Source organism: Drosophila eugracilis, unplaced genomic scaffold (assembly GCF_018153835.1).
Source record: "Drosophila eugracilis isolate 14026-0451.02 unplaced genomic scaffold, ASM1815383v1 contig_509, whole genome shotgun sequence".
Classification (NCBI taxonomy): Eukaryota; Metazoa; Arthropoda; class Insecta; order Diptera; family Drosophilidae; genus Drosophila; species Drosophila eugracilis.
Window position 1 is genome coordinate 36,749 of NW_024573382.1, and position 25,107 is coordinate 61,855.

The 25,107-nt window shown below is 38.1% G+C and overlaps 1 protein-coding gene across 6 annotated transcripts; it reads right to left on the reverse strand.

Annotated features, from left to right (window-relative positions):
* Positions 1 to 789: 789 nt before the first annotated feature.
* On the reverse strand, positions 790 to 24,688 carry LOC108104159 (guanine nucleotide-binding protein subunit alpha homolog). Of its 6 annotated transcripts, none has more exons than XM_041819267.1 (7): positions 24,405 to 24,688; positions 23,898 to 24,310; positions 2,719 to 2,857; positions 2,458 to 2,654; positions 1,468 to 1,599; positions 1,272 to 1,411; positions 790 to 1,215 (listed from the first exon to the last, which is right to left on the reverse strand). In XM_041819267.1, the coding sequence occupies exons 2-7, from the start codon at positions 24,117 to 24,119 to the stop codon at positions 855 to 857; spliced, it is 1,191 nt and encodes a 396-aa protein (XP_041675201.1). In that variant the 5' UTR covers positions 24,120 to 24,310; positions 24,405 to 24,688; the 3' UTR covers positions 790 to 854. The 6 variants fall into 6 exon arrangements, with proteins under 6 accessions (XP_041675201.1, XP_041675202.1, XP_041675198.1 ...); XM_041819268.1 differs by having other exon boundaries at positions 2,563 to 2,663; XM_041819264.1 differs by having other exon boundaries at positions 2,458 to 2,663; positions 24,405 to 24,687.
* Positions 24,689 to 25,107: the final 419 nt, after the last annotated feature.

Here is a 25,107-nt window from a genome sequence, read left to right on the forward strand (position 1 = left end):
GTTTGCGAGATTTAAGCGATTTTAATTTTTCTTGATTTGTGGGCGTTAGAGTGGGCAAGATGCTGAAATACTCTTGCGCTGTCCCGGGACCTCAAGAATCTTCATGCTTAATCTCAACGTTGCATCTGTAATAGTTCCTGAGATCTCAGTGTTCATACGGACGGACCGACGGACGGACAGACGGACATGGCTCAATCGACTTCGCTATTGATCCTGATCAAGAATATATATACTTTATAGGGTCGGAAAAGCTTCCTTCTATCTGTTACACAACGTTTTCAACGAATCTAGTATACCCTTTTACTATACGAGTAACGGGTATAATAAAATCTTCGAGCTACAGCAGTTCTACAAAGCGGTGTCTCGACCACTCTCTGTAATACTTAACCGTGTTGCCGTACTTAAGACAGCTGTTGGAACGACAAGGTGTGCGGTGGTCTCGACTTGGTATGCTACCCCCTAAGAACTTTGTTGAAGGGCCAGCCTTGACCGGGGGAGGATGTTGGGCCAAGCAACCAAAAACAAAGACGGTTGAGCAGCGGCGGGCATATCAGCAGTTTCCAGTTTGTTTTGATTATCTCATTTTCGCATGCGCTTCGGAGCGGTTTTGTTGCGGAGCTGATTTGGGTTTGAATTGAACTCGGAATACAATTTGGAAATTGAACTGCAACGGTTTATTTATTTTATAGCAATTAAAAACTCTTGGTTGATCAACATACTCCATCGAATGTCTTTTACATGATTGTGAATTTTCCTCGAGTCCAAAAATTAAACACACATTCTGACACATTCGCTTTTTAAGAATATATATAATACATAAACAATATATTCATGTTTTTATTATTTAATTACAGCTACTGAAGCATAAGAGCGTTTAAATTACGCTGCAGTATTGTGTCCTTTACTGAATTAAACACTACATTAATATTTCGCGTATCTATGGCTGTCGTAAAATGGTGGTAAATTCTACTTATGCTGGCACTGCGATGAACGCCTATAAACATTTGTAGTATGAAGTTCTGAACATCAAAAACTGAATGTGGATTACCACTAAATCGAGGATAATACCAGCGAATATCAGTCTCTGGATTACGAACTTTCTGTTCAAGCAAGTCGGTCTTGTTCAAAAATAAGATAATTGATATTCCTTTGAATGTGCTGTTGTTGACAATCGTATCGAATATATTCTTTGATTCTTCTAGACGATTCGTTTTTCTGTAACGGAAACAATATAGTTTTCTGACTCTCTTCATTAATTTTGTTGGATTTACCTGTCTTCCGCAAGAACTTGATCAAACTCCGAACTTGATACAAGGAATATAATTGATGTTACAGAGCTATCAAAACATTTAGTCCATTTTTGACGCTGCGTTCGCTGACCACCCACATCAACAAACACAAAAGGAATGTTCTATAAATATCAAAAATAAATTTTATGTTAATCTCATGGTTACTTGTAACACTTACCTGTACTTTAACACAAAACTCATAAACCCCTTTGGTTGCCTTACGGCAATGCAAAATGTCCTTATGTGTTGGCACATAATCCGGTTTAGCCAGCCGCTCTATTTCGTCTAGAAAGTAGCTAACCGAATCGCTCTAAAAATAGAATATTCAAAATTTATAAAAAAAAAAGAACAAAACAAGCTATAGTCAAATCCAGTGACTACAAATTACCCATTACTTCGTTTGCCTACTTGGCTAATTTCAAAAAAATAGCAGCAAAAAGACTTTAGTAATTTCATCATTTTTTATCAATCTATTGTTAAAACTTCTTGGCCCATGCAAGGCCTTATAACCATAATCTACTGTGAAATAAAGTTCCAATTTTATTAATTCCAGTTATCCGCTAATCTAAAATAAAATGCGATTATACTGCAGAACAGATGGACATGACCAAATTGAAATCATTAACACATATGCTTTATAGGGCCTTTATATTGAGTTTGGTCGAAGCATGCTTAGCATGATTTTAGAGTTGCTTTAGCAGCGCCATTTTTTTTTTTTGGTATGCGGCGGCTACCCGCCCAAAAAACGAGGAGCACCACAAATGCTAAGTTCTCGAAAAGTATAAGAGCTAAAATTTTTGGATTTCGCATGCATGTCTAGAGATGTCTTCATCATCCGGCCACCCCTATTATAACGCCCACTAACCGCAAAATGCTGTGGTATCTATTTTATTAAGATTAATGGTTTGGTTTGACCTCATGTTTTTTTGTCAATACCTACCACTATACCTTAAATGGTTAAAATCTGATATTTTTTTAGTAACTAATTATAAAATGTTGGTTATAATGCCTCACAGGAACAGTGACGTCACAGTCGGTTAATAAATATGCTTTATATAAAATCAATTTCCAGAAAAATTATTATTTTAAAATTGGTAACGATAACGGGTATCTGATAGTCGCGACACTCGACTATAGCGTTTCAGTTGTTTAGCATTGGATTGCTTACGATTTGAAACTCGCGTCTTCTTTCAAAAGCTCTTCTTATTCCACGATCTTGCCACAAGCGTCGAATTTGTGGAGCTAATTCAATAAACCTGGGCGACTCTAATACCTTACATTCCATTAACTTTGCTTCGTTAGCATCCTGTTCTCTGCCGTCGGTTCCCCAAGCTATATCCAGTTTTTCCCGAGCGTCCAACAATACTTGCATACCTTTAACGTTGTTGATCAAACAAAATCATATTTGGTCCAATGTATATTTACGTACCTCTTACAACGTTTTGGTATATCACATTTTGATATTCGCGCAGCAGTTCATAATCGAAATTTACACCATGGATGATTCGCATTTGTTTAAGGAAAGTTGACTTGCCAGATTCCCCAGCGCCTAGAAGCAGCAGCTTCACCTAGAACAAAATTGTTTACAATTAAAATCCCAAAACAATTGAAATTATGAAATTAACATGGCAGTTCGCGTCCATTTTTTTTGTTACACTCTTAACAATTCAGACAGTAAACAATAAGGTTTCAGAAGATAGGTTTTTGAAAATTTTTTCACAAATGCCGGCTTAACAGGGTGTATATTATTAAGGGGTTAGGTATTGATTTTTTTTCACTCTTTTTCCAGACACATTTTTTATGAGTATGCTCAATTTTAAAAGTTGAATATTCGACAGAATAACTGTAAATTCAAAATAATAAATACATTTGTCGGAGATTAGTTTGTTGTTGCTAAATGCAACGCTTCCCAGTGAATGCCCATCAGTTCACTTCACCCGTTTGTTAACGCCACCAATAAATTTATGGAAGACAATGTCCCATGAGCAGATTGACATTATATTGGTATACATCACAATAAAATCATAAGTTGACACACTCTTCCAGTGCTGTTAAAAAAACAGAAACGCTATAATCGGGTGCCGCGACTATAAGAAACACATCATATATCACATCACAATATTATGGACACCAAAGTTTTCGGCGGTTTTTGGGCGTTAGTGCGGACGTGGCCAGTTGCGTTAATATAATACGCTTTGGTAGCTTCATCGAATAAACTTTAAGATTAATCTCAAACTTATTTTACGTAGTCCCCGAGATATCAGAGTTCCTACAAAAAGAGGAAACTGTTTTTCAAGCGTGGCCGGATAATGGCAACATCTTATAGTTCCTGGGATCTCTGCGTTCATACGCAGACTAAGCAAATTCGAATTTGCTATTGATCCTAATCAAGAATATATATTCTTTATAGGGTCAGAATATATATAGATATATTGGCAGTATGAAAATGTGTTTTACAGTGGGCGTGGCCAGATGGGGAAAACCTAATTCGCATTGGGGGCATTATAAAAAACTACATGTTAATCCCAACTTTGTATTAAACAAATCCGTCAGGAAGCTAAAAATAATTTAAGTATTTGATTTCATATTTTTCTTTAACCGCTTTGCTGTACAAATGCACACATATAGCAACAAGTTAACGACAAAACATCTCAACGTTCTTGCTACATGCAGATAGTTTTCGACAGCGATTCCTCCGAGCTATCGACTTTTCATCTTCATCTTCTCACTCTTTTTTTAAATCTTATAACTTTGCTCCCGTCGAATCAGCTTGTTATACGTTAAAAGCTTGAATTTTTATATTTTTCGCCTAATTCAGCTTCCGGCTTTCCATGTTATTTGGCTTTTTAGACGTTAAAAGGGCAAGTTTTAATAAATTAAATTAAATTAAGGATACAAGCATACGGGTTTTATTTAAATATTAAAAAAGTTTCACGGCTACAACAAGAAAATAAGAAGAAGTATTGATAAAGTTCAGCTAGCTAGGATTACTATTTCTACTCGGAAATGCAGTTATCCGCAGTGTGATACTGCAAAGTTATTGTTGGAAAGTACCGGCACTAGATATAACCACTATATGATCGAAGCTTCCTTAAATCTTCGTTTGACATAACGTTTCATCATCCCAACAACCAGCTTAATATAACGACTTAAAAACACGGTAAAGAATTGTATAAGAGATTCAACATGATTCGATAATCGACAAAATATCCATATGTGAGTCCTGTAAAAAGAATCACCCAATACACAAAAAATAAAGTTTCCAATTATAAATTGATCCTGCCGATAGATTAAAAGAGTGTCGATGCATCAGAACTGAATGCCAACTATTTGTTTCGCAAGCGAAAACAATTATAAGTTACTTGTCATTGCCAAAGTGGTAAAGCGAGACACTAAATGTGATACAGAGTGAAAACACAAAGATCGAATAGCTACTATGCTATCAGCAGCGCATAAACGTGCCGCGGTTAAAAAGATGTATTAAAAAGCTTATAGTGCTTGAGCATTTTTGCCAGTATCCCACGAATCACGTGTGTTATGGTATCCTCTAAGGCTTTAATCGTGTTTGGATTGTCTACATAGACTAAATACTTCACGGAAACATACAAAAAATCAAGGCGCGTGTGGCATGTGGCACCGCCTTGATGAAACCACATATCAACCAATATTTTCTTCTCTACGAATTTCTCTTCTCTAAAATACATATTCCTAGGCCCAACTTTCTAGCTCTTTTAGTTCCCATTTTTGGTTTTACGGGTTTTGTGGGCGTAAGGGTGGGCGTGGCAAGATGGAAAAAAACAATACGCATTTGGGGCATCATAAAAACCTACATGCTTAATCCGAACTTTCTTTCCCTTATAGTTACGGAGATATCAGGTTTTCTTGAAAATTCGAAAACCGTCGTTTGAGCTTGGTTGGCGTATGGGTGGGTGTGGCCGGATAATAGTACCACTATAAGATGCACTGGCCTCCAAAAATTTTACATACTGAATGTCAACATTCTAGCTCTAATAGTTCCCGAGATTTCAGCAATTTTAGTTTTTCTGGATTTGTGGGCGTTAGAGTGGGCCTGGCAGGATGCCGAAATAAACTTGCGCTGTCCCTGGACCTCCAGACGGACAGAAGGACATTCTCGCTTTAATAGTTACCGAGATTTCAGCGATAGTGATAGTGACGTCACTGCCCATTCTTCATAAATAGCGAAACAATGTTCCGATTTAAAAAAATCTTTGGTAAATCGATAGATAATGACAGAAATAAGTTATACAAGGTCAAACGAAGGCATTCATAATAATATTACAGACGCGTTAGAGTGGGCGTGGCAGGATGCGGAAATAAACTTGCGCTGCGCATGGACCCCAAGAACCTTCATGCCTAATCTCAACTTTCTATCTCTTATAGTTCCTGAGATCTCAGCGTTCATAGAACGGACGGACGGACAGACGGACATGGCTCAACCGACTTTGCTATTGATCCTGATCAAGAATATACAGTCGGCACATAATTTATTCGTACACCCATGATTTGGAAGTTTATTCCTTAATATCTCAAGAAATACGTAACGAAAATTAAAATGTAATATCTCAAATGAAAGATATACATTTCGAGCATATATTTTAAGCATAAAATTAACTAATTTCAACTTAAAAATAATAGAAAATCTGAAAAGTTGTAAATACGTCATTACAAAATACCAGAATTACATCCACAACAATTTTTAAAACCCTAGAGAAGCAATCAGAAAAAAATTTTGTTCCCAACCATCCGGAACACCCTGCACAATTCTGGTATACATGGTAGAGTTGTTCGTAAAAACCCGGTTGATTTCTGATTACAACAAAAAATGCGTTTGGAGATCGCAAAAGTGCATGTATGCAAGTCGGAATTATTTTGGTTGACAAGATGCTGATCAAATAACAAACAGTGATTTTAATTTAAAATAAATAACTGCTCCCGATAGGTATCTTATAGTCGCGGCACTCGACTAAAGCGCTTTTTCTTATTTAATAAAAATTTGGTATCAGAAACTGACGCCATGAATAACTTAATCAGCGAAACTTAATGCTTGAACGTTATATCGTTTAAAAACTGCCGATGACGTCCCTGTTCTGAAAATGTTCCGATTTTAAGTGTTTGTTAGCTAATTTATAATGTATTCTAAAAAAAAAACACAATTCTAACAACACAATAAATCTAATGATTGCGGAAACTATTCATTCGATTTAGCTTCGCTTGTGACCATGTGGTGTATAAACTTATCATCGCTCTTTTGATTTCTGACATATCAAAATTAAACGAGCACATTTTAGCTGTTTCCAAGACTTGTCTTAAATCAAAGAGGATTTGTCTTACATCAAAGAGGACTTGACGTAATATGAATTTAATTTGTAAGCGTCTTTTTTCAATGTTTATTTATTTTTGTAAATTGTTCCTACATTCCGTATGGTTGTGACCTCATAATATAAGTTAACACCGGCCAAACGCCCCCTTCCCTTCACCGCCTCTCGACCCGGATACCTGACTCCGCGACTTCCCTCATCACCCCACTCAGCCAGCCCGACGACCAGCAGAGACACAGCAGCGGTAGTGCAAAAAATTGCAATTTAAAAAAAAATAAACACAGACAACCGCTGCGGCAATTAATTTGCGAGCGGCAAAAATTATAAACCAATTTTAAATTAAAAAAAAGAACAAGAAAATTTTTTCCAATTATAAAAAATGTGTCGTGTAAGTGGCAATCTGCTGGAAAGGCTAACGGATGTGGAATGCATTCAGAAAAAGCTGCCCAGTGGATTGTGTGGCAACCGTACCTTAGTAGGCACAATGCCAAAACGGATAAATACGGACCACCGCGCCGATAAACACAATTACACAGAAATACAAAAATAAAGTACCAAAACAAAGAAAAAGAAAACACGAATTTTATTAAAAATCGCACAACGCTCAAACGAAAATTACAATTTTGTTTTTTTTCCCAAACAAAAAGAAAATCACATACTAAGAATAATAATCCTGTAAGAAGAAAACAGAAGACTTCGAAATACTAGAAACACTGAAAGATTACAACCACATAAACAAGAAAAAGGAGGAAAATACTGAGGGTAAGTGAAACGATTCTTTAAACCCACGTCTGTTAATGCTAATAAAAAAATACAAGTAAAATAGAAATTAATTAACAAAAACGCGGAAAACTGTTGCTAAATTCCCTGCTTCGATCCAAAATTAAATAAAAAAAAAACCTGAGAGAAATTTAACTATAAAAATGGAGGAAATGAAAGAAGTTTTAAACCGCCTTGATGCTACCATTTCGGCCTTAACCAATCAGATGGTGAGCATGAAGGAAGAGGTTAGGAAAATAGGAAATAGGGTGAACGTTTTAGAAACTGACTTCGAGCGACGCAACCCGGTACCAGAGATACCGCTACCATTAATGCGCCCGCGTACGGAGTACAAACTCAAGGAGTCTTCCGCCGTACCGGATTGCGTAAGGGAGCTCGTGACTTTCGAGGGAGATTCCGAGAAATACAACTCTTGGATTAATAGGGCTCAATCCGTCATTAACGATTTCGAGGTCGTACGGGAGAAACCCCTATATAGGTCAGTCCTTATTCAGATTAGGCAAAAAATTAGGGGCAACGCTGACATGGCACTCAATGCCTATAACGTGCGGGAAGACGATTGGGCAGAGGTCAAACGTGTATTGGCATTACACTTTGCCGATAAACGAGACGTTGGTACGCTTGAGTACGAACTAGCTCAAATGACCCAGGGAGGCCAAAAACTGGACGATTTCTACCTAAGAATCAATAATCATGTCTCGCTCATAATGAATAAAATTATGAGCATGAATTATTCTGCAGAGATAACCGATGCTTTTCTTGCCGGTCAAAGGGACAAGGCCCTTAATGCTTTTATAAGGGGAGTAAACGGAGACGCTTCTAGGCTAGTGATAATCCGTAAGCCTGCGGACGTCCACGAGGCATACTCTATTTGCCTAGAGTTACAAAAAATGGAACCGAGGAACCCTGCACCAAGAGCGCCTTTTTTAGACAGACCTTTAGCCAAAGTCCCCAGAACTATAGACCTATCGCACCAAGGTTCCCCCAGACGAATCAGTTTAACAATAACCATTTAAATCATAGGGTACAGATTAATTCGGGACACAACTTTGCTCCCAGCGGAAGCCCGCAGAGCCCCCCAAGATTCCAGGGAGCTAGAGCAATTAAACATGAGTCAAATCATTCAGGACAAAGTTACAGATCAAACTTTAACTCGCGTCAAGGAGAGGCTGGTGGCATCAAGCGAAGCCCGAGCACTAATTCCAATTTAAACCCCTTCCGTAAAGCCCAAAGGCTTTACCATATCCAGTCCACTCCATCATCAGACCCCGTTCCCAACGAGTGTTATCAACAACATTCTGGTAATGAGGGGGAGGAGATGGAACACCCATCGCAAGGGGTAGAACATTGCACTCCCTTGGAGGAGATACAGTGTATCGGCGATGGTGAACAAAATTTTATGACCGACGCCTCTCTAGTATACCATACATAGAGTATGAGACCAAAACAGGGGCCAAGCTACAATTTCTAATAGACACCGGCGCTAACAATAATTTTATAAGCCCCAAGAACTCCGCCGGCTCTATAGCACTACCCACACCGTTTGTCGTTCAGTCCGCAGGGGGTAATGTTAAAATAACGCATTGCATCACTGGACAATTTTTTAAGCCGATTGGGAACAATACCGTTCTCACCTTTTTTGTCCTTCCCGGACTAACATCATTTGACGGCATCATAGGAGACGACACCCTAAGAACTTTAAAAGCCCTGATCGACAGGAAAAATGACCTCCTAACAATATCACCCGATATCAAGATTCCCCTTCTTGCCAAAAAATCCCTAAATGTACACCTACTGTTAGACAAAAAGCACCCTGAGTCTGCAAAGGAAGCTTTAAACGCTCTTATTAGCGAATATTTCAAAATCTTCGAGCCACTCTCACAAGGAGAGGCCGTAGACACAAGCGTTAGGGCTGAGATTCGCACAAGCACCTCAGACCCTATATACACAAAGAGCTATCCCTACCCTACCAACATGAGAGGGGAAGTGGATAGACAGATAGAGGAACTCTTGCGGAATGGGATCATCAAACCATCTAAAAGTCCCTATAACTCCCCGGTCTGGGTAGTTCCAAAGAAACCCAAACCGAACGGAGAAAAACAATACCGCATGGTTATTGATTTCAAACGCTTAAACGCTGTCACGATTGCAGACACCTATCCTATACCAGACATAAACTTCATTTTGGCAAGCCTAGGGAAAGCCAAATATTTCACCACTCTCGATTTAACCTCGGGATTCCATCAGATTTATATGTTGGAGTCTGATACCCCAAAAACAGCATTCTCTACAATGAATGGGAAGTACGAATTTCTTCGCCTTCCTTTTGGTCTAAAAAATGCCCCAGCGGTGTTTCAAAGAATGATCGATGATGTGTTACGGGAACATATCGGCAAAATTTGCTACGTGTACATAGACGACATAATAGTTTTCAGTGAGGACTATGAAAGCCACTGGCAAAACCTTCGCGCTGTCTTCAAGAACCTGGAGAAAGCCAGATTACAGGTCAACTTAGAAAAAACCAATTTCCTATCAACTCACGTTGAATTCTTAGGATATGTAGTAACTGCTGATGGTATCAAAGCAGACGAGAAAAAGGTAGAGGGTGTCTCAAAAATGAAACCACCTACCAATGTAAAGGAATTAAAGAGTTTTCTCGGCATGACATCTTACTATAGGAAATTTATTAAAGATTATGCAAAGGTCGCGAAACCACTAACTAATTTGACTCGAGGAGAGTTCGCTAGGATTAAGTCGTCACAGTCGAAAAAAGTTCCCATTGAACTCGATGAGGCCGCGATGAAGGCCTTCAATGATTTAAAATCTATCCTTTCATCCTCAGAGGTTTTGGCATTTCCAAATTTTTCTAAACCCTTTCACTTAACTACTGACGCGTCGAATTATGCTATCGGGGCAGTCCTTTCTCAAGTAGACAATAGGCCAATAGCGTATATCTCTCGGTCCTTGACTCAGACGGAAGAAAACTATGCCACCAATGAAAAGGAAATGCTCGCCATAGTGTGGGCCTTAGATAATCTTCGGTCTTATTTGTATGGTGCCGGGTCCATCAAGATTTACACCGATCACCAGCCTTTAACATTTGCCCTGGGCAATAGAAATTTTAACGCCAAGTTAAAACGCTGGAAGTCCCGTATTGAGGAATACAATTGCGAACTAATATACAAACCAGGGAAGTCGAATATAGTGGCCGATGCACTTTCAAGGGTTACAACGTACGTTAACCATCTGGGCTCTGGCACCGATACCGCCTCCGAGTCAGATTCTATAGCAACAATTCATAGCGCTCTTCAAGACGCATCTCATTTAATCCCCCACGTTGAAACGCCGATTAACGCCTACCGAAATCAATTGATTTTTCTTCCAGGCCTATCCGATTACTCATGTGAGCACCCACATGCCGGATACGTGCGCCACTCAATTCCAATTAACGACATTACCTCTTCTAAGCTTCTAGACTCACTAAAAAATACTTAAAACCTTCAGTAATCAATGGGATTAAAATTCCGGACGATTACCTACAACTCCTTCAAACCTGTTGCATTCAGAGTTTTAAATTGTTTAAAATCCGCATAACACAGCGTTTAGTTCAGGATATTTCGGACGAAGAGCAAATTTGCGAAGTCATCGAAAAAGAACATCGCAGAGCGCATAGAAACCCAAAAGAGGTCCGCATTCAGATCCTAGAAAAGTACTATTTCCCACGGATGGCTAACATTATTCGCACGCAACTGTCAACCTGTGCCACTTGTAAATTGCACAAGTATGACAGGCACCCAAATAAACCACCACTACAGCCAACTCCTATCCCTAATTACCCATGTGAAATACTTCATATCGACGTTTTCACATTGGAGAAAAAAGTATATCTCAGTTGCATCGACAAATTCTCTAAATTCGCTAAACTTTTCCCCTTACAATCGAAATCAGCAATCCATCTTCGCGAAACACTATTGGATGCACTCCATTACTTTACGGCGCCTAGAATGATAGTTACTGATAACGAAAGAGTCCTTCTATGCCCAACTGTCCTAAACTACCTTCGAACTTTAGACATTGAGCTATACCATACCCCAACTCAGAAAAGCGAAGTAAACGGTCAGGTAGAAAGATTCCATTCCACCTTCATGGAAATATATCGATGCTTGAAAGGCGAATATCCCACCTTTAAGCCAAACGAGCTTATCTCAATTGTTGTAGACAGATACAATAACTCTGTCCACTCGGTGACAAATAAAAAACCCGTTGACATTTTTTTCAACCGAACTTCCCGAATAAACTATCAGGGGCTATCTAATTTTAAACAGCAAACTCTTGAGGACATTCGAGGCCTCATTGAGCACAAACAAAACTTAACCAATAATGGGCGCAATAAAAATAGAGGCGACCCAATTTCCTATGAACAAGGTGACACCGTTTATGTCGCCAATAAACAGATTAAAACAAAAGAAAAGCAGCGATTCAAAGCGGAGGAGGTTGAAGATGACCGAAAGGTCACTATCAAAACAAGGTCGGGAAAAATCTTTCATAAATCCCATTTAAGAAATTAAATTTTTTTTTGATCAACAATGCAGTTTGTATTTTTCTCGACAGGGAAGACTGGCAACAGTGTATCATAACTCCTCAAAACATTGAAATTTATCTATACAAAAGTGCGTACTGAACGTTTCACTGACTCATAACCTCCTTCATACACAAACAAACAAATAAACATTAGTAATAAATAGAAAAACTCAATAATTCAATTCTTAGTTTAAGTTAAGCAAAAACAAAAAACCTCTCATAACAGGGGAACAATTAATTAAAATGACATTGAACCACATCAAATAAATTTTTTTTAATAAGAACACACGAATAATACAAAACAAAATAACAAAATAGCAAGAACACCAACACAAACATTAGGCTTAAGACAAAGAAACTATTTAATTGTAAGAATCGACAATTTTAGTAATAAGAACACACGAATAATACAACAAAATACCAAGAACACCAACACCAACATTAGGCTTAAGACAAAGAAACTATTTTATTATAAGAATCTATAATTTCATGTGCACGTAATCCTCTGCCGGCGTTAAAAGTGCGTCCACGAATTCAGCACGGAAAACCTAAAGAAGTTATCTGTAATGTCAGATGAGATTTGGATATCCTTTTCAGTGGAGATAGTCATAGCCCTCTCCATTATGACAACGGTATTCATCGTTTGGAAAAAGATAACGTCGACCAAAGGAATCCCTAAACTGCGAGACCCGCCTGCAAACCTGGAAGCGCAGGATACTCTGGAACCCGCAACCAAAGCCTAATAATCTGTGGGACACAGATCTTGTGGTGGGGAGGAGTTAACACCGGCCAAACGCCCCCTTCCCTTCACCGCCTCTCGACCCGGATACCTGACTCCGCGACTTCCCTCATCACCCCACTCATCCAGCCCGACGACCAGCAGAGACACAGCAGCGGTAGTGCAAACACCAAACGTCAGCGGCGTCAGAGCGACAGAACGTCAACGACAGAATTGCACCGGCAGAATTGCAACGGCAGTAGCGTGAGAATGGAAGAGCACTGACCGCCCGCTAGCTGCCTCAGCAATACCTGCCGCTACCCCTTCCCATCGCTGCGACCAACCCAAAATGCAGAGCTAGCAACTCGTTGGCCCAAATATCCAGAACCGCTGCTATCAGCAGCGCGACAATGGAAGAGCACTGACCGATCGCTAGCTGTCTCAGCTATAGGTTCTCCTACCCCTGCACACGGACGGAAATGCAACACCAGCACCTGGAGCCTAGCAACACTTTGGCCCAAAACCCCCAAAACCGCTGCTGTCAGCATCGGACCGCTGCAACCGCTCGCCAGCGTTATGCAGCCAACAAGCCAGCCTAAGTTATGTTTTAGACTTACTTCGATTTGTACCCCCAAAGCCAGCACACCTTTATCAATTGTTAATAAAACCATTGTAACGTGTAAACACGATTTACTGTTTTATTTTAACGTAGCATCGTTGAAATTAATTTGCGAGCTGCGAAGGACGAAGGGACTTGTAACTGGAAACACGAGAATGCAGATATCACTAACTAGGTAATATCCGGGGGAATACTCCCCCCTCTGGCCATGTCTGGCCATAACTTATATGATCACCATTTGACAGCAATAAAATCAGCTTTAATTATTCTGTCGGACAGGGATCCTTTTATTGTTTTGGGGTATTTTGTTATAAGCCTGCTTTAGCCTGTTTTATTATAAGCCTGCAGTTTTTGTGAGGCTTACGCAGCGGAACTTTGTTGCAGTGGCTTGCCACGTGCACTCTAACGCCCACAAAACACTAATAACAGTAAGAGCTAGAAAGTTGGGATTAAGCATGTAATTCTTAAAATGCCAATAATTTTTTACAGACCCGACCACGAACACTTTGACGCCCACCAACCAACTGCAAGATTGGTTTACCTTAGAACACAGAGATCTCGGAAACTATGAAACCACTCCCAATTTAATGTCTACAAAATAAGTTAGAAAGATGGGATTAAGGCTGGAAGCAACTAATTGCACAAAAAACTCGTGAGTTCATAATATTCAAATCTATGATTTGGCTTGACCTTGTAAAATATTTTTTGTCTATTTCCCAAAAATTTTATAAATTGGAACATCATTTAACCATTTATTAATAAATGTAGGCCATAAAACCTCATCTCGAGAATATACATTTTAAATCCCAACATCCTAGCTCTAATAGTTTCTGAGTTTTCACTGTTTTTAGTTTTTCCACATTTTGTGTACGTTAGAGTGTGAGTTTTGGAACGCTAAAATAAACTTGCGCTGCATTTGCATCTCAATCCGAACTTTGTATCTTCAATAATTTTTGAGATATCAGCTTTTATACAGATTGACACACAGACAGTTCCTGATCTACCCAAGAAATATTCTGTGAGCAGAATGGATTTGTCATTCAATCACCATTTGAGGTTACTCGACCTTTCAGTATATTTTTATGTAGTGCGCATTCAGCAATGGCAGCGCTAACTATAAAACTAACTAACTGTTTTTCTTACTTTAACCATTTTAGTTAATGTAAAACCAGGCACTGAAGTATTTGTTTTGGAAGCAAGGTGAAAAACAGAATCTCTACACGTTAGTGAAGGAGTGTTGGTCTGGTTGATGAGAGATAACCTACCCGTCATGAGTTAGCCAATGAGAAGAACCATCCAGGTGATGGGAAACGTAGCTAGTAACTGAAGTTTATGGGATGTACTGGCATCCTATCACTCGGCCGTCACCGCTGTTCCTAGAAGACACCCAAATTCCGAAATTAAGCAAGAAGTTGATCTGGACCAGCCAAAAATACTCTGAAATAAATAATGATAGGTGACACTGTATCAACACTACCAGTGCTGCTACATATCCGTCCAGTGGCACTGGCACCTCTAGGATCGTAGTTTATATACCATTATTACAAAACAGCTCAACTATAAATTGAACATTGACACGGGCCAATTCCTAATAATTTTCAAATCTAATCTATATATTAGGCGTATCCCCACATAACCAAAGGTCATGCAGTTAGTCCAGCACTTAGTTTTCCAAAAAATCAGATTGTTAGCGAAATGCTTATATTAATAATAATAATATAATATATAATATAATTATTAGTATTAGTATTAGTACAAAAATAAAGTTCAAATCAATCAATATAGCCTTGAAAATATTTAAGCGGTCTTTCTGTTTATAAATTAAAAAACAACAACAGACTTCGAAGTGAGGACGAAAATTACGTTAAATATTTATTGTTTCGTCCAATATATATATGTTTTCGTCGTTAAGATAATTCTCTTCCGAAGCGAACGGACGTGTTTTTTTCTACTCTCGTTAACTTTGTTGGCTACTTACGAATATACGCTTAAAGCCGATACGAATTTCTATGTATAAATAAAACCTTCAGCCGTTTGCCTTCCGCGCAGTGAACTAAACTGTGTAGCTTTTGTTTCTTTTGTTTAAACTCTCAATTTACTTAAATTATTTTCACATTCTCCTATTTCTCGTTTTTTGCGATAAACGGTTCCTCTCCCGCTCGCGCCTCTCTCGTTTTGTTTATCTATACCTTATCTTGATTTCAATCTATTCCCCCGCTCCCTCACTTTTCTTATAGTGTGCATATCTAAAACTTATCTTGTTTTTATTCTTCTTTTTCTGTTCTCGCACAGTGTGCTTTTTTCGATTAAATAGTGCTTAAAAATAATAATTATAACTCATTATGTCTGAAATTGTCTGCAACTTAAAATCTTGTAACAAAATAATTACAACTAACCAGCCGAGCGTTTTGTGTTGGCTTTGTGATAATATGGTTCATGCCAAATGTGCCAGTTTCCGTGCCACCGTATCGGACGTTTTGGCCCGAGGCGATTCCGGCTTACATTATTGCTGTGAAAGTTGTCGGGGGACTCAAAGAAAAATGAGATCTTTTATGCGGCAGACAAAAAATGGTTTTCGTGAGGTGCTCGGCGCTTTTCGTGAAGCCAGCGATTTGCTCACGGCGCTGGACACCCAATTTAATAATGTCCAATTGTTAAATGAGTCTCCAAAGCGTAAAAAATCAAACTCTTGTGTGCCGCAGATCACTAGTTCCCTTCTCGCTCCCACTTCTTACCTTCAGAACACTGAAGTGTCGCCGTGTTTGGAACGCCATTGGCCAACACTCCGGTGAGTACGAAAAATTCGGCATCCGAATTTTCTGGACATGATGGTTGGAAGTCGTTAGATAGTTGGTCTGCTTCAAGGCTCCTGGCTCCTACAGAGCCAATCTCCATTAACATAAACTCACCCGATACACTGCAGGGAAATTTCGTGCCCGGACTACCGGCGTCCACTGGCGGTGCAGGATTAGAACCTGCTACACCAAAGCCCCTAAAGGTAATCCCACCTGAGAAACATATATTTGTTTCCCGGCTTTACGAGGATACCGCTGAGTCAGACGTATTGGCATACATACAAGCCAGAACGAAAGCCGACATTAAGGTGGATAACATAACTAAATTTAAATATCATTATAATAGAATAGTATCATCATTTAAGATTCGCGTCCCCTCGGTGGAATTTGACAAAATGTGCTCAACCAAGTTCTGGCCGGGTTTCACCACTTGCACGCCCCGAAGATCTTTATTATCCCACTCTGGAGCTGGCGATCGATGCTGGTCCACTCCAAGCGACTGAGCCTACTAGGGCTGTCAAAAAGGTTTGATGTTTTAGCATGTCAGACTTTCTTAAACTTAATATTCTTATATCTGATTTTGACTGGTCCGATCTCTACGCATGCAATGATATGACTTCAGCTTTAAACATATTCTACCATGCAATAAACCTAATTTTTGATATATTTGTTCCGATGAGGTACCCGCCCAGAACGGATAACCCTCCTTGGTATACCAAGGGCTTAAGCACCTTAAAAAATATAAAGTTCAGGCTTCAGAACAAATACTTAAAAACTAGAACTCCGCTTAGTTACTCTCAATACTTAATTGATCGGTCAAATTGTACCGTGCATAACGTTCAGTGTTATAAAAATTATTTAGCTCGTTGTAGGACCCAATTAACACAGGATTCGAAACAGTTTTATAATTTCGTTAAGACTAAGCGTAGACCAAAAACGTTTCCTTCAGCACTAACGTTTGAAAACTCAACGGCTCAATAGCCGATATATTCGCCAAGTTTTTTCAAACCACATATTCACCTTCGACAACCGCTAGGCAGCCTTATGTCTACGGTGTTCCACAGTCGAACCTCGTCACGCGACCTTTTCTATCTAAGAGTGGTATTCTTAAGGATCTTCAGAGTATTAAGCCGACCTACTCTCCGGGCCCCGACGGCGTTCCCGGCTGTGTGCTTAGGTACTGCGCGTCTTCCATTTGCAATCCTCTTCTCAAACTGTTTAACCTCTCGCTTGAAACGACTACGATTCCCCCTATTTGGAAGGAATCCTTCATCATTCCTTTACACAAGAAAGGGAAAACTTCGGATGCTGGTAATTATAGAGGTATCTCTAAATTATCAGCAATTCCTAAACTCTGAGAAAATTATTGTGCCCCATTTGCAACACCAGTGTAGATCAGTAATATCACCATATCAACATGGTTTTATGACTCGACGGTCTACAACTACAAACTTACTTGAATTTACCTCTTATGTCATTACTGGGTTCCGAAAAAGTTTTCAGACAGATGTCATCTACACTGACTTTAGTAAAGCATTTGACTCTGTAAATCACTCACTTTTAGTTCATAAACTTGACTTAATCGGATTCCCATGCGATCTTCTTAAGTGGGTTGAAAGTTATCTGACTGGTAGAACGCAACGTGTTTTATTTGAAGATGTCTTGCCTGGTCCGATTTATGCTTCATCCGGTGTCCTTCAGGGAAGCCATTTAGGTCCGCTATTTTTCACATTATTCGAAAATGACCTTCCAATCGCTTTAACAAATTCTTATATTTTAATGTACGCAGATGATGTGAAACTTTGTATTCAATATAATGATGCGTGCTACCAGAGAAAACTACAATCTGACCTTAACAACTTTCAATTTTGGTGCTCTGCAAACTTACTAAATCTTAACGGCTCTAAGGTAAAGCAATGACCTTCAGTCGCTCTAAGCCGTTAATATCCACTTATACACTTTGTGGTGTAACCCTAGATAGAATTAAGCTAGTAGACAACTTAGGTGTCCTATTGGATGCCAAACTTACATTTTCCGACCACATATTATCCATGGTTAACAAAGCCTGTCTAAGGGCCAGCAGCCTTTTAGTATGTACATGTTTTACAAAAACGCCAAATCAACAAATTGGAAACGACTATAAGAAACCCGTTACTGTTATACACAATTTTAAAATATTAATTTTGCTAGTTTTTCGGGTTTTGTGGGCGAAAGGGTGGGCGTAGCTAAATGGAAAGAAATAATTCGCATTTGGGGCATCATTAAAATCTACATGTTTAATCCGAACTTTCTATCACTTTTAGTTACCGAGATATCAGGTTTTCGTGAAAATGCGAAAACCGTTTGAGCTTGGTGGGCGTAGTGGGTGTGGCCAGATAATAGAACCACTAAAAGATGCGCTGGCATCCAAAGTTTATTCATAGTGAATTTCAACTTTCTACCTCTAATAGTTCCCAAGATTTTAGCGATTTTAGTTTTTCGCGATTTTTGGGCGTTAGAGTGGGCGTGGCAGGATGCTGAAATAAACTTGCGCTGTTCCGGGACCCCAGGAATCTTCATGCTTATTCTCAACTTTGTATCTGCTATAGTTCCTGAGATCTTAGCGTTCATACAGACGGACGGACGGACATGGCTCAATCGACTTCGCTATTGATCCTGATCAAGAATATATATACTTTATAGGGTCGGAAACGCTTCCTTCTATCTATTACATATTTTTCAACGAATCTAGTATACCCTTTTACTCTACAACTAACGGGTGTAATAAATAGTTAACAATTCGCATTGGGAGCATCGTAAAAAGATATCAGCTTTTCTAGAAAATCCGAAAACCATCTTTTGAGCGTATGGGTGGGAGTGGCCGGATAGTAGTACCACTATAAGATGCGCTGGCATCTAAAGATTATACTTTCTGAACTTCAACTTTCTAGCTCTAATAGTTCCTGAGATTTCAGTAATTTTAGTTTTTTGCGATTTGTGGGCGTGGCAGGATGCTGTAATAAACTTGCGCTGCGTAGGGACCTCAAGAATCTTTATGCTTAATCTGAACTTTGTATCTTTTATAATTCCTGAGATCTCAGCGTTCATACGGACAGACGGACATGGCTCATTCGTCTTCGCTATTCATCCTGATCAAGAATATATATACTTTATAGGGTCGGAAACGCTTCCTTCTACCTGTTACATACTTTTCAACGAATCTAGTATACCCTTTTACTCTACGAGTGACGGGTATAATCAGGGAAATACATATTTAACGTAGGAAAAAAATATATAAAACAAAATTTGCATATTACAATTTTTAATTGTATAAACACAATAAATTATTATCAGTAATAAGAAATTTGAAGGTACTATCCGAATGGCATCTTCAAGCACAGTGAGAATTCTTAATAAGATCGGTAAAAGATCGCCTAATACGAATGGATGGAATGTGGAACAGATATTAAACGCTGTACAAATAACAGACGGCTTAATGCTATCGAAAGAAATCGAAGCATCAACGAAAAAGGGCGCGAAATTTATTTCTTAGGAAGATGATTTCGCATTACCAGAATTTTTGTCATTTTGATCCACTAAATGAAAAATGTTTGATGTTATCTTTACAATCTGAAGATATTTGTAGCATAAATCAGTTTAGGCTAAAATAAAGAGGAATGGTTCCAGCTAGATATTTTGAATATTATATATGATTACTGGTATATTGTTGTAAAGGCATACTTTACAATAAGATTAGGGGATCAGTTACCTTGCGTATAATATCAGATTTTCTTTCAACGCTAAGAAGTGTGCATTTCTGTGGACGTAGGTAGAACATCTAGGGAATCTTATTGAAAATGGTGAGTTTAAAAAAGTTTTTAACGTTTTCATTCATAAAGCAATGAAAGTACTAGTTTAGAAATTAGTCTTTAAAGACTAAAATTAAAGCTTAATTTGAATTTGGAGACAGAAATACACTTCAGAATGCTTTAAAAAAAAGTATAAGGGTTTGCCCTTTTATTGGAGCATTTCACAAAAAAGGCCACTCCACCCAGTTAGATCAAAATAGATAGTTTTGAGTAAAAATAAAGTAAATTCGTCAAAAATTTTCAATGTTTTCCTTAATGATCTTGTTGTAATAAGGTGCGTGTCAATTTGGCAATAGTTACAAGGGATTAGCTTAAACCAGAAGTGCAGCGTGATCAACTAATAAAGACAAGACTATGTAGCTTTTGGATCCCAACCAGAATTCAACCACCACTGCAATATGTGGAATTGGATGTGATCCGTTTTTGTGATATTTGTTTGTAATATTGCGTTTACATTTATGAATAAACCTTCTTAGTTTAGCCGCAATAACGATTTAAGATCTGACAGCACTGGTTGGTAATGGGATCCAAATGTCATCTGTCAAAGTGAGAAGTTTTCAGTATACTCTGTCATTTCATCATGAAAAGACTTACAAACGAGGTTATGTAAAGTCTTTAGTCTATGTAGACAAGCCAAAAACGATTAAAGCCCTAAAATAGATAATAATATAGAAATAGGAATAAAACAGACTTCAACAAACTTTTTGATTCTATGATGCCATTTTAAGTGCATTATTCGATTAAAAAAAAAAAAAGAATAAATGATTTAGCCAAGTTCACGACTATAAGATGCCCGTTACTGTTTTATACAATTTTAAAATATTCATTTTGCTTACGTGAAAATTCCAAAGCGTAACCTTTTGTCAGAAAAAACATGTAGAGTAACTGATGGTGTGGCCAGATAATAGAACCACTAAAAGATGCGCTGGCATCCAAAGTTTATTCATAGTGAATTTCTAGCTGTAATAGTTCCCAAGATTTTAGCCATTTAGTTTTTCGCGATTTGTGGGCGTTAGAGTGGGCGTGGCAGGATGCTTAAATAAACTTGCGCTGTTCCGGGACCCCAGGAATCTTCATGCTTATTCTCAACTTTGTATCTGCTATAGTTCCTGAGATCTTAGCGTTCATACGGACGGACGGACGGACGGACGGACATGGCTCAATCGACTTCGCTATTGATCCTGATCAAGAATATATATACCTTATAGGGTCTTAGACAAGACCCTATAAAGTATATAGGTCACAAGGTCAAGACACTGGTGCAAGTGGGAATCCCTGCTCCAACCCGACCAGCAAATGATTGTGAATTGCAACGAGAAACAAACATTGATCCTATCGAGATCAGGACAAAGCGGTGGATATTTTTTCATAGATGCGCCAGATGGTACTGGGAAGTCTTTTCTTCTAGCGCTCATTTTGGCAACCATACAATCACCAAATATTGCACTGGTCATTGCATCATCTGGAATTGCGGCAACTCCTTTAGAATTTGATTTATAAAATACCATTGATTTTACAAAATACTATGGCTCCAATATGCAACATCAAAAAATTCTATGGAATGGGCAAAGTTTTCAAAACGTGTCAAATTATTGGTTTGGACGAATGCACAATGTCTCACAAGAAAGAATTGGAAGCGGTTGTTCGTACACTGTGATTTTTGGTGAAGCACTAATTTTATTGTCTGGTGATTTTAGCCTGCTGGTCAGCCTGCGTCATTACAAAAATTACTTGAAAACCAACATGCGTGTACAACTACAGCATGATGCATCGGCTGAAATATTTGCAAAACAGTTAATGAATATTGGAAATTGATGAATCTACGCAACTTATCACCTTACCAACAAACTTCTGTAAGATCACAGAAAAGCTTATTCAAATTGGTGCTAAAAGTTTTTCCAAACATTGAACAGAATCACAAAAATTACCAGTGGCTATTGTCGGCAGCAGTCATCTAGCTAATACCAAAATTATGGATTACAATTTGTTCAGCCTCACGGTGTACTGAATAATCTTTTTTATCTATAAGACAAGCCGAGATAAGCGCTCGCGAGTCGCCGATTGCTCGGCTCGCCTCATTACATTTCGTTCTCTATCGCTATCAACACGCAGTCGCAGCGCTGCTAAGATAAGTCATAGAAAAAAATCTTTCGACCTTTTTGAACGGTACACGGCACCGCATTTTTTTTTGTATAATTATAAGTTGTGAAACATATCTAGAAACAGGTGGCATAAATGAATGCTCTGCTCCAAACAGCTATATTGGCGGCCAAAAACGTTGATGTTAACACCATCAACATCACTATTCTGAATGGTATACCTTTCGAAATAACAACATAAATCCATCGATACTGTGAAAAATCAGGACAAACTTTTCAACTATCCAATTGAATTTTTGAATTTGCTCGATTTGCCACCACATGTTCATACATTGAAAATAGGCTTACCACTCATTCTCCTTCGAAATATAAATCCACCACGACTTTGGAATGGAACCAGGCTCTTAGTCAAGAAACTGATTAACAATGTTATCGTAACTACCATTTTGACTAGAATATTCAAAGGTGAAGACGAACTGTAGCCACGTATCCCAATAATTCCGACGTATATGCCATTCAAATTCAAACGTTTGCAGTTCCCGGGGCTCCCCCGACTTGCCTGGCAAAGCGAGGAGGGCGCGCTAGTAACTTAATTCTTTCTTGAGTAGTTGTGATAAAAATGCCGATTCGAAAGGGAACGAAGAGGATTTATAGAATCATATCAAACATAATCAAACCTTGATACATTTTTTAACAAAGTAAAAAATTACGAAAACGGCTCTGCACAAAAAAGCAATTGATGAAGATAAAAATAGCAATTAATTTTCAACCCTTCTGTGTCGTAGAAGAAAAAAGTTTTCGTAATGTGATCATTATATTAAATCCTCGTTATAAAATACCCAATAGTTTATTTCGCAATTATTTGCAATAATTTTAAAGAACATTTAAAATTAATTTTGCAAGCATAGAGACCAACTTTCTGCATAGTTGAAATACTTTTAAAATGTAAACACACAAGAGGCGCGAAATGTTCATATTCAAAAACTGGCTATAAAAACTGAAGCGTATAAGAATTCTAAATGCCTGCATTGGTTTTACAAGGTATTGAGTAAATTAACTGCTAGAAAATAAAAAAATTAATTATCTCTTCTTTTAAGATCACTGACTAAGAAATTTAGAACTTCATAGTTTAAAAACATATGAGCGTTCCTGAATCTTCAGGCGATTCAGTAAAGTACAACTGATATTGCGATTGATCTTATGGTATTTTGATATATTTAATAAATGGTTAAACCTAATAAATAACTTAATTTTAAAATATCACTTTGGTGGTCCTGCAGCCTTGAAGACTGGGTCTTCTTCAATACCTATGTATATCCAGATGTGTCCTAACTATTTTTGCTTTATCTTTAAGCCCGATAAACACAGAATAACGAGCTTAAAATTTTGGTAGGTGCATATTTTTCATAAAGCAGTTTGGGCCCTATTAAAATATTATATGGAACCATATGTAAATGTACTGAAAAGTTTTTTTTAGGTTAATATTCCTAAGCCGACAAGAAGAATGACAAGGGCCAAGGTGCCTATTTAGCAAAAAACAATAAATCTTAAAATTTCTTTTGTAAAACTTTAAATGACTTTGTGTTCAGCTAAGGATGCATATGTATTGTATCTAAACATTTTCTTTGTATATCCAATTATTGAACCTACAATACTATTACGATGCTTAAATACTTAAAATATTGGGTATACATTTTGGTTTAATCTTTCCTAGATAAGCAGTAATACGGATTCGAATTTTTACTTTTTGCACGAACTAAGGCACGAGACAAACTAACCTCATTTAGTCACAAGATACTGAAGATATTGGGTTTTTAATTAAGTCTTACCTGTCTGCGAAATGTGTGTTTTTCCTTCTCCAAAAACTTGTCAATCTCTTTTGAGTTGTACCGCTGCTGCAGTTCTTCCGGCGTACTGCGCAGACTTACTAAATACGCGATAATGTCACTGCAGCCGCGAAAGCATGAAAATCGGGAGGTCCCACCCCCAGTAGACGTAGTCGCCTCATCTGGTCCAGTTAACGATTCCGCCCGCGTGTGATCCTCTTCCATGAGATGGGCCAAAGTACCGATGGGCGTGCTGATGCTGTATTCCACGCCGTTGGGGGTGATATTGTAATTGTAATTGGTATGCTTCCATCCGTTAACTAGATTGATGTGCTGGGGACATCGCTGGACAGCTAACGCCTGATGTCAGCCTTTCTCATACACAAACACCAACACGTTATCTCACACACTCGCCGCTGTTGCAAAAGTATGTAATGATTACTACATTAACTTGTTAAATATCATTTAAAAAATAACATGAGTAGCTCGTTACTCTTATTTTTTTATTACAATTATCTTTCATCCAAGTTGATCCAGATTACTAGCACAAATCTGCGTGATATTTTTGGATGGAACCACCATCATAAACAATATATTAAATAATTTTGTAAGCCAATGCTTGTGGGAAGGAATTAATAATAATAATTTAAGATGGTCGTCATTACATACAAGCAAGTACGTTTAAAAAATACGCTAAATGGAACAGTATTGTGTTAATTTTAATGACTGACAGCCAATTTTACTCATCCGATATAAAACAGTGAGATAGAAACTGGCTTATACTCAAATCATACAGATGGCATCTTAGCGGTACTTTGTAGAGCTGTAAACAATTCGATTTTTAAATCGATTTAATCGATCTTTTTGGATAAGCGAAATAAATCAATTCTTTTTTAGGGAATCAATGCATCGACAAATTTGCTCATCTAAAAAAAAAATTAAGTAACCGAAAATAGTATTTTGAAGAAATATAACTCAAGTAAACTAATAAATATTAATCACTTCCAGAATCAGTGTGTGTTGGTGTTAAAGAAAAAAAGGAGAAATTACTAACTATGTTCGTTTTCCAAATAAATAATGTAGATTGTTGTCCGCGCTGGATGTATAGCGTCCTTGAAACCCAAAAACGTAGACATGCCTGTATTCACAAATAAAAGCACATTGTTAAAAAAAAACATTAAAACAAACAAATCAAATAAATTTTTTAATTTTT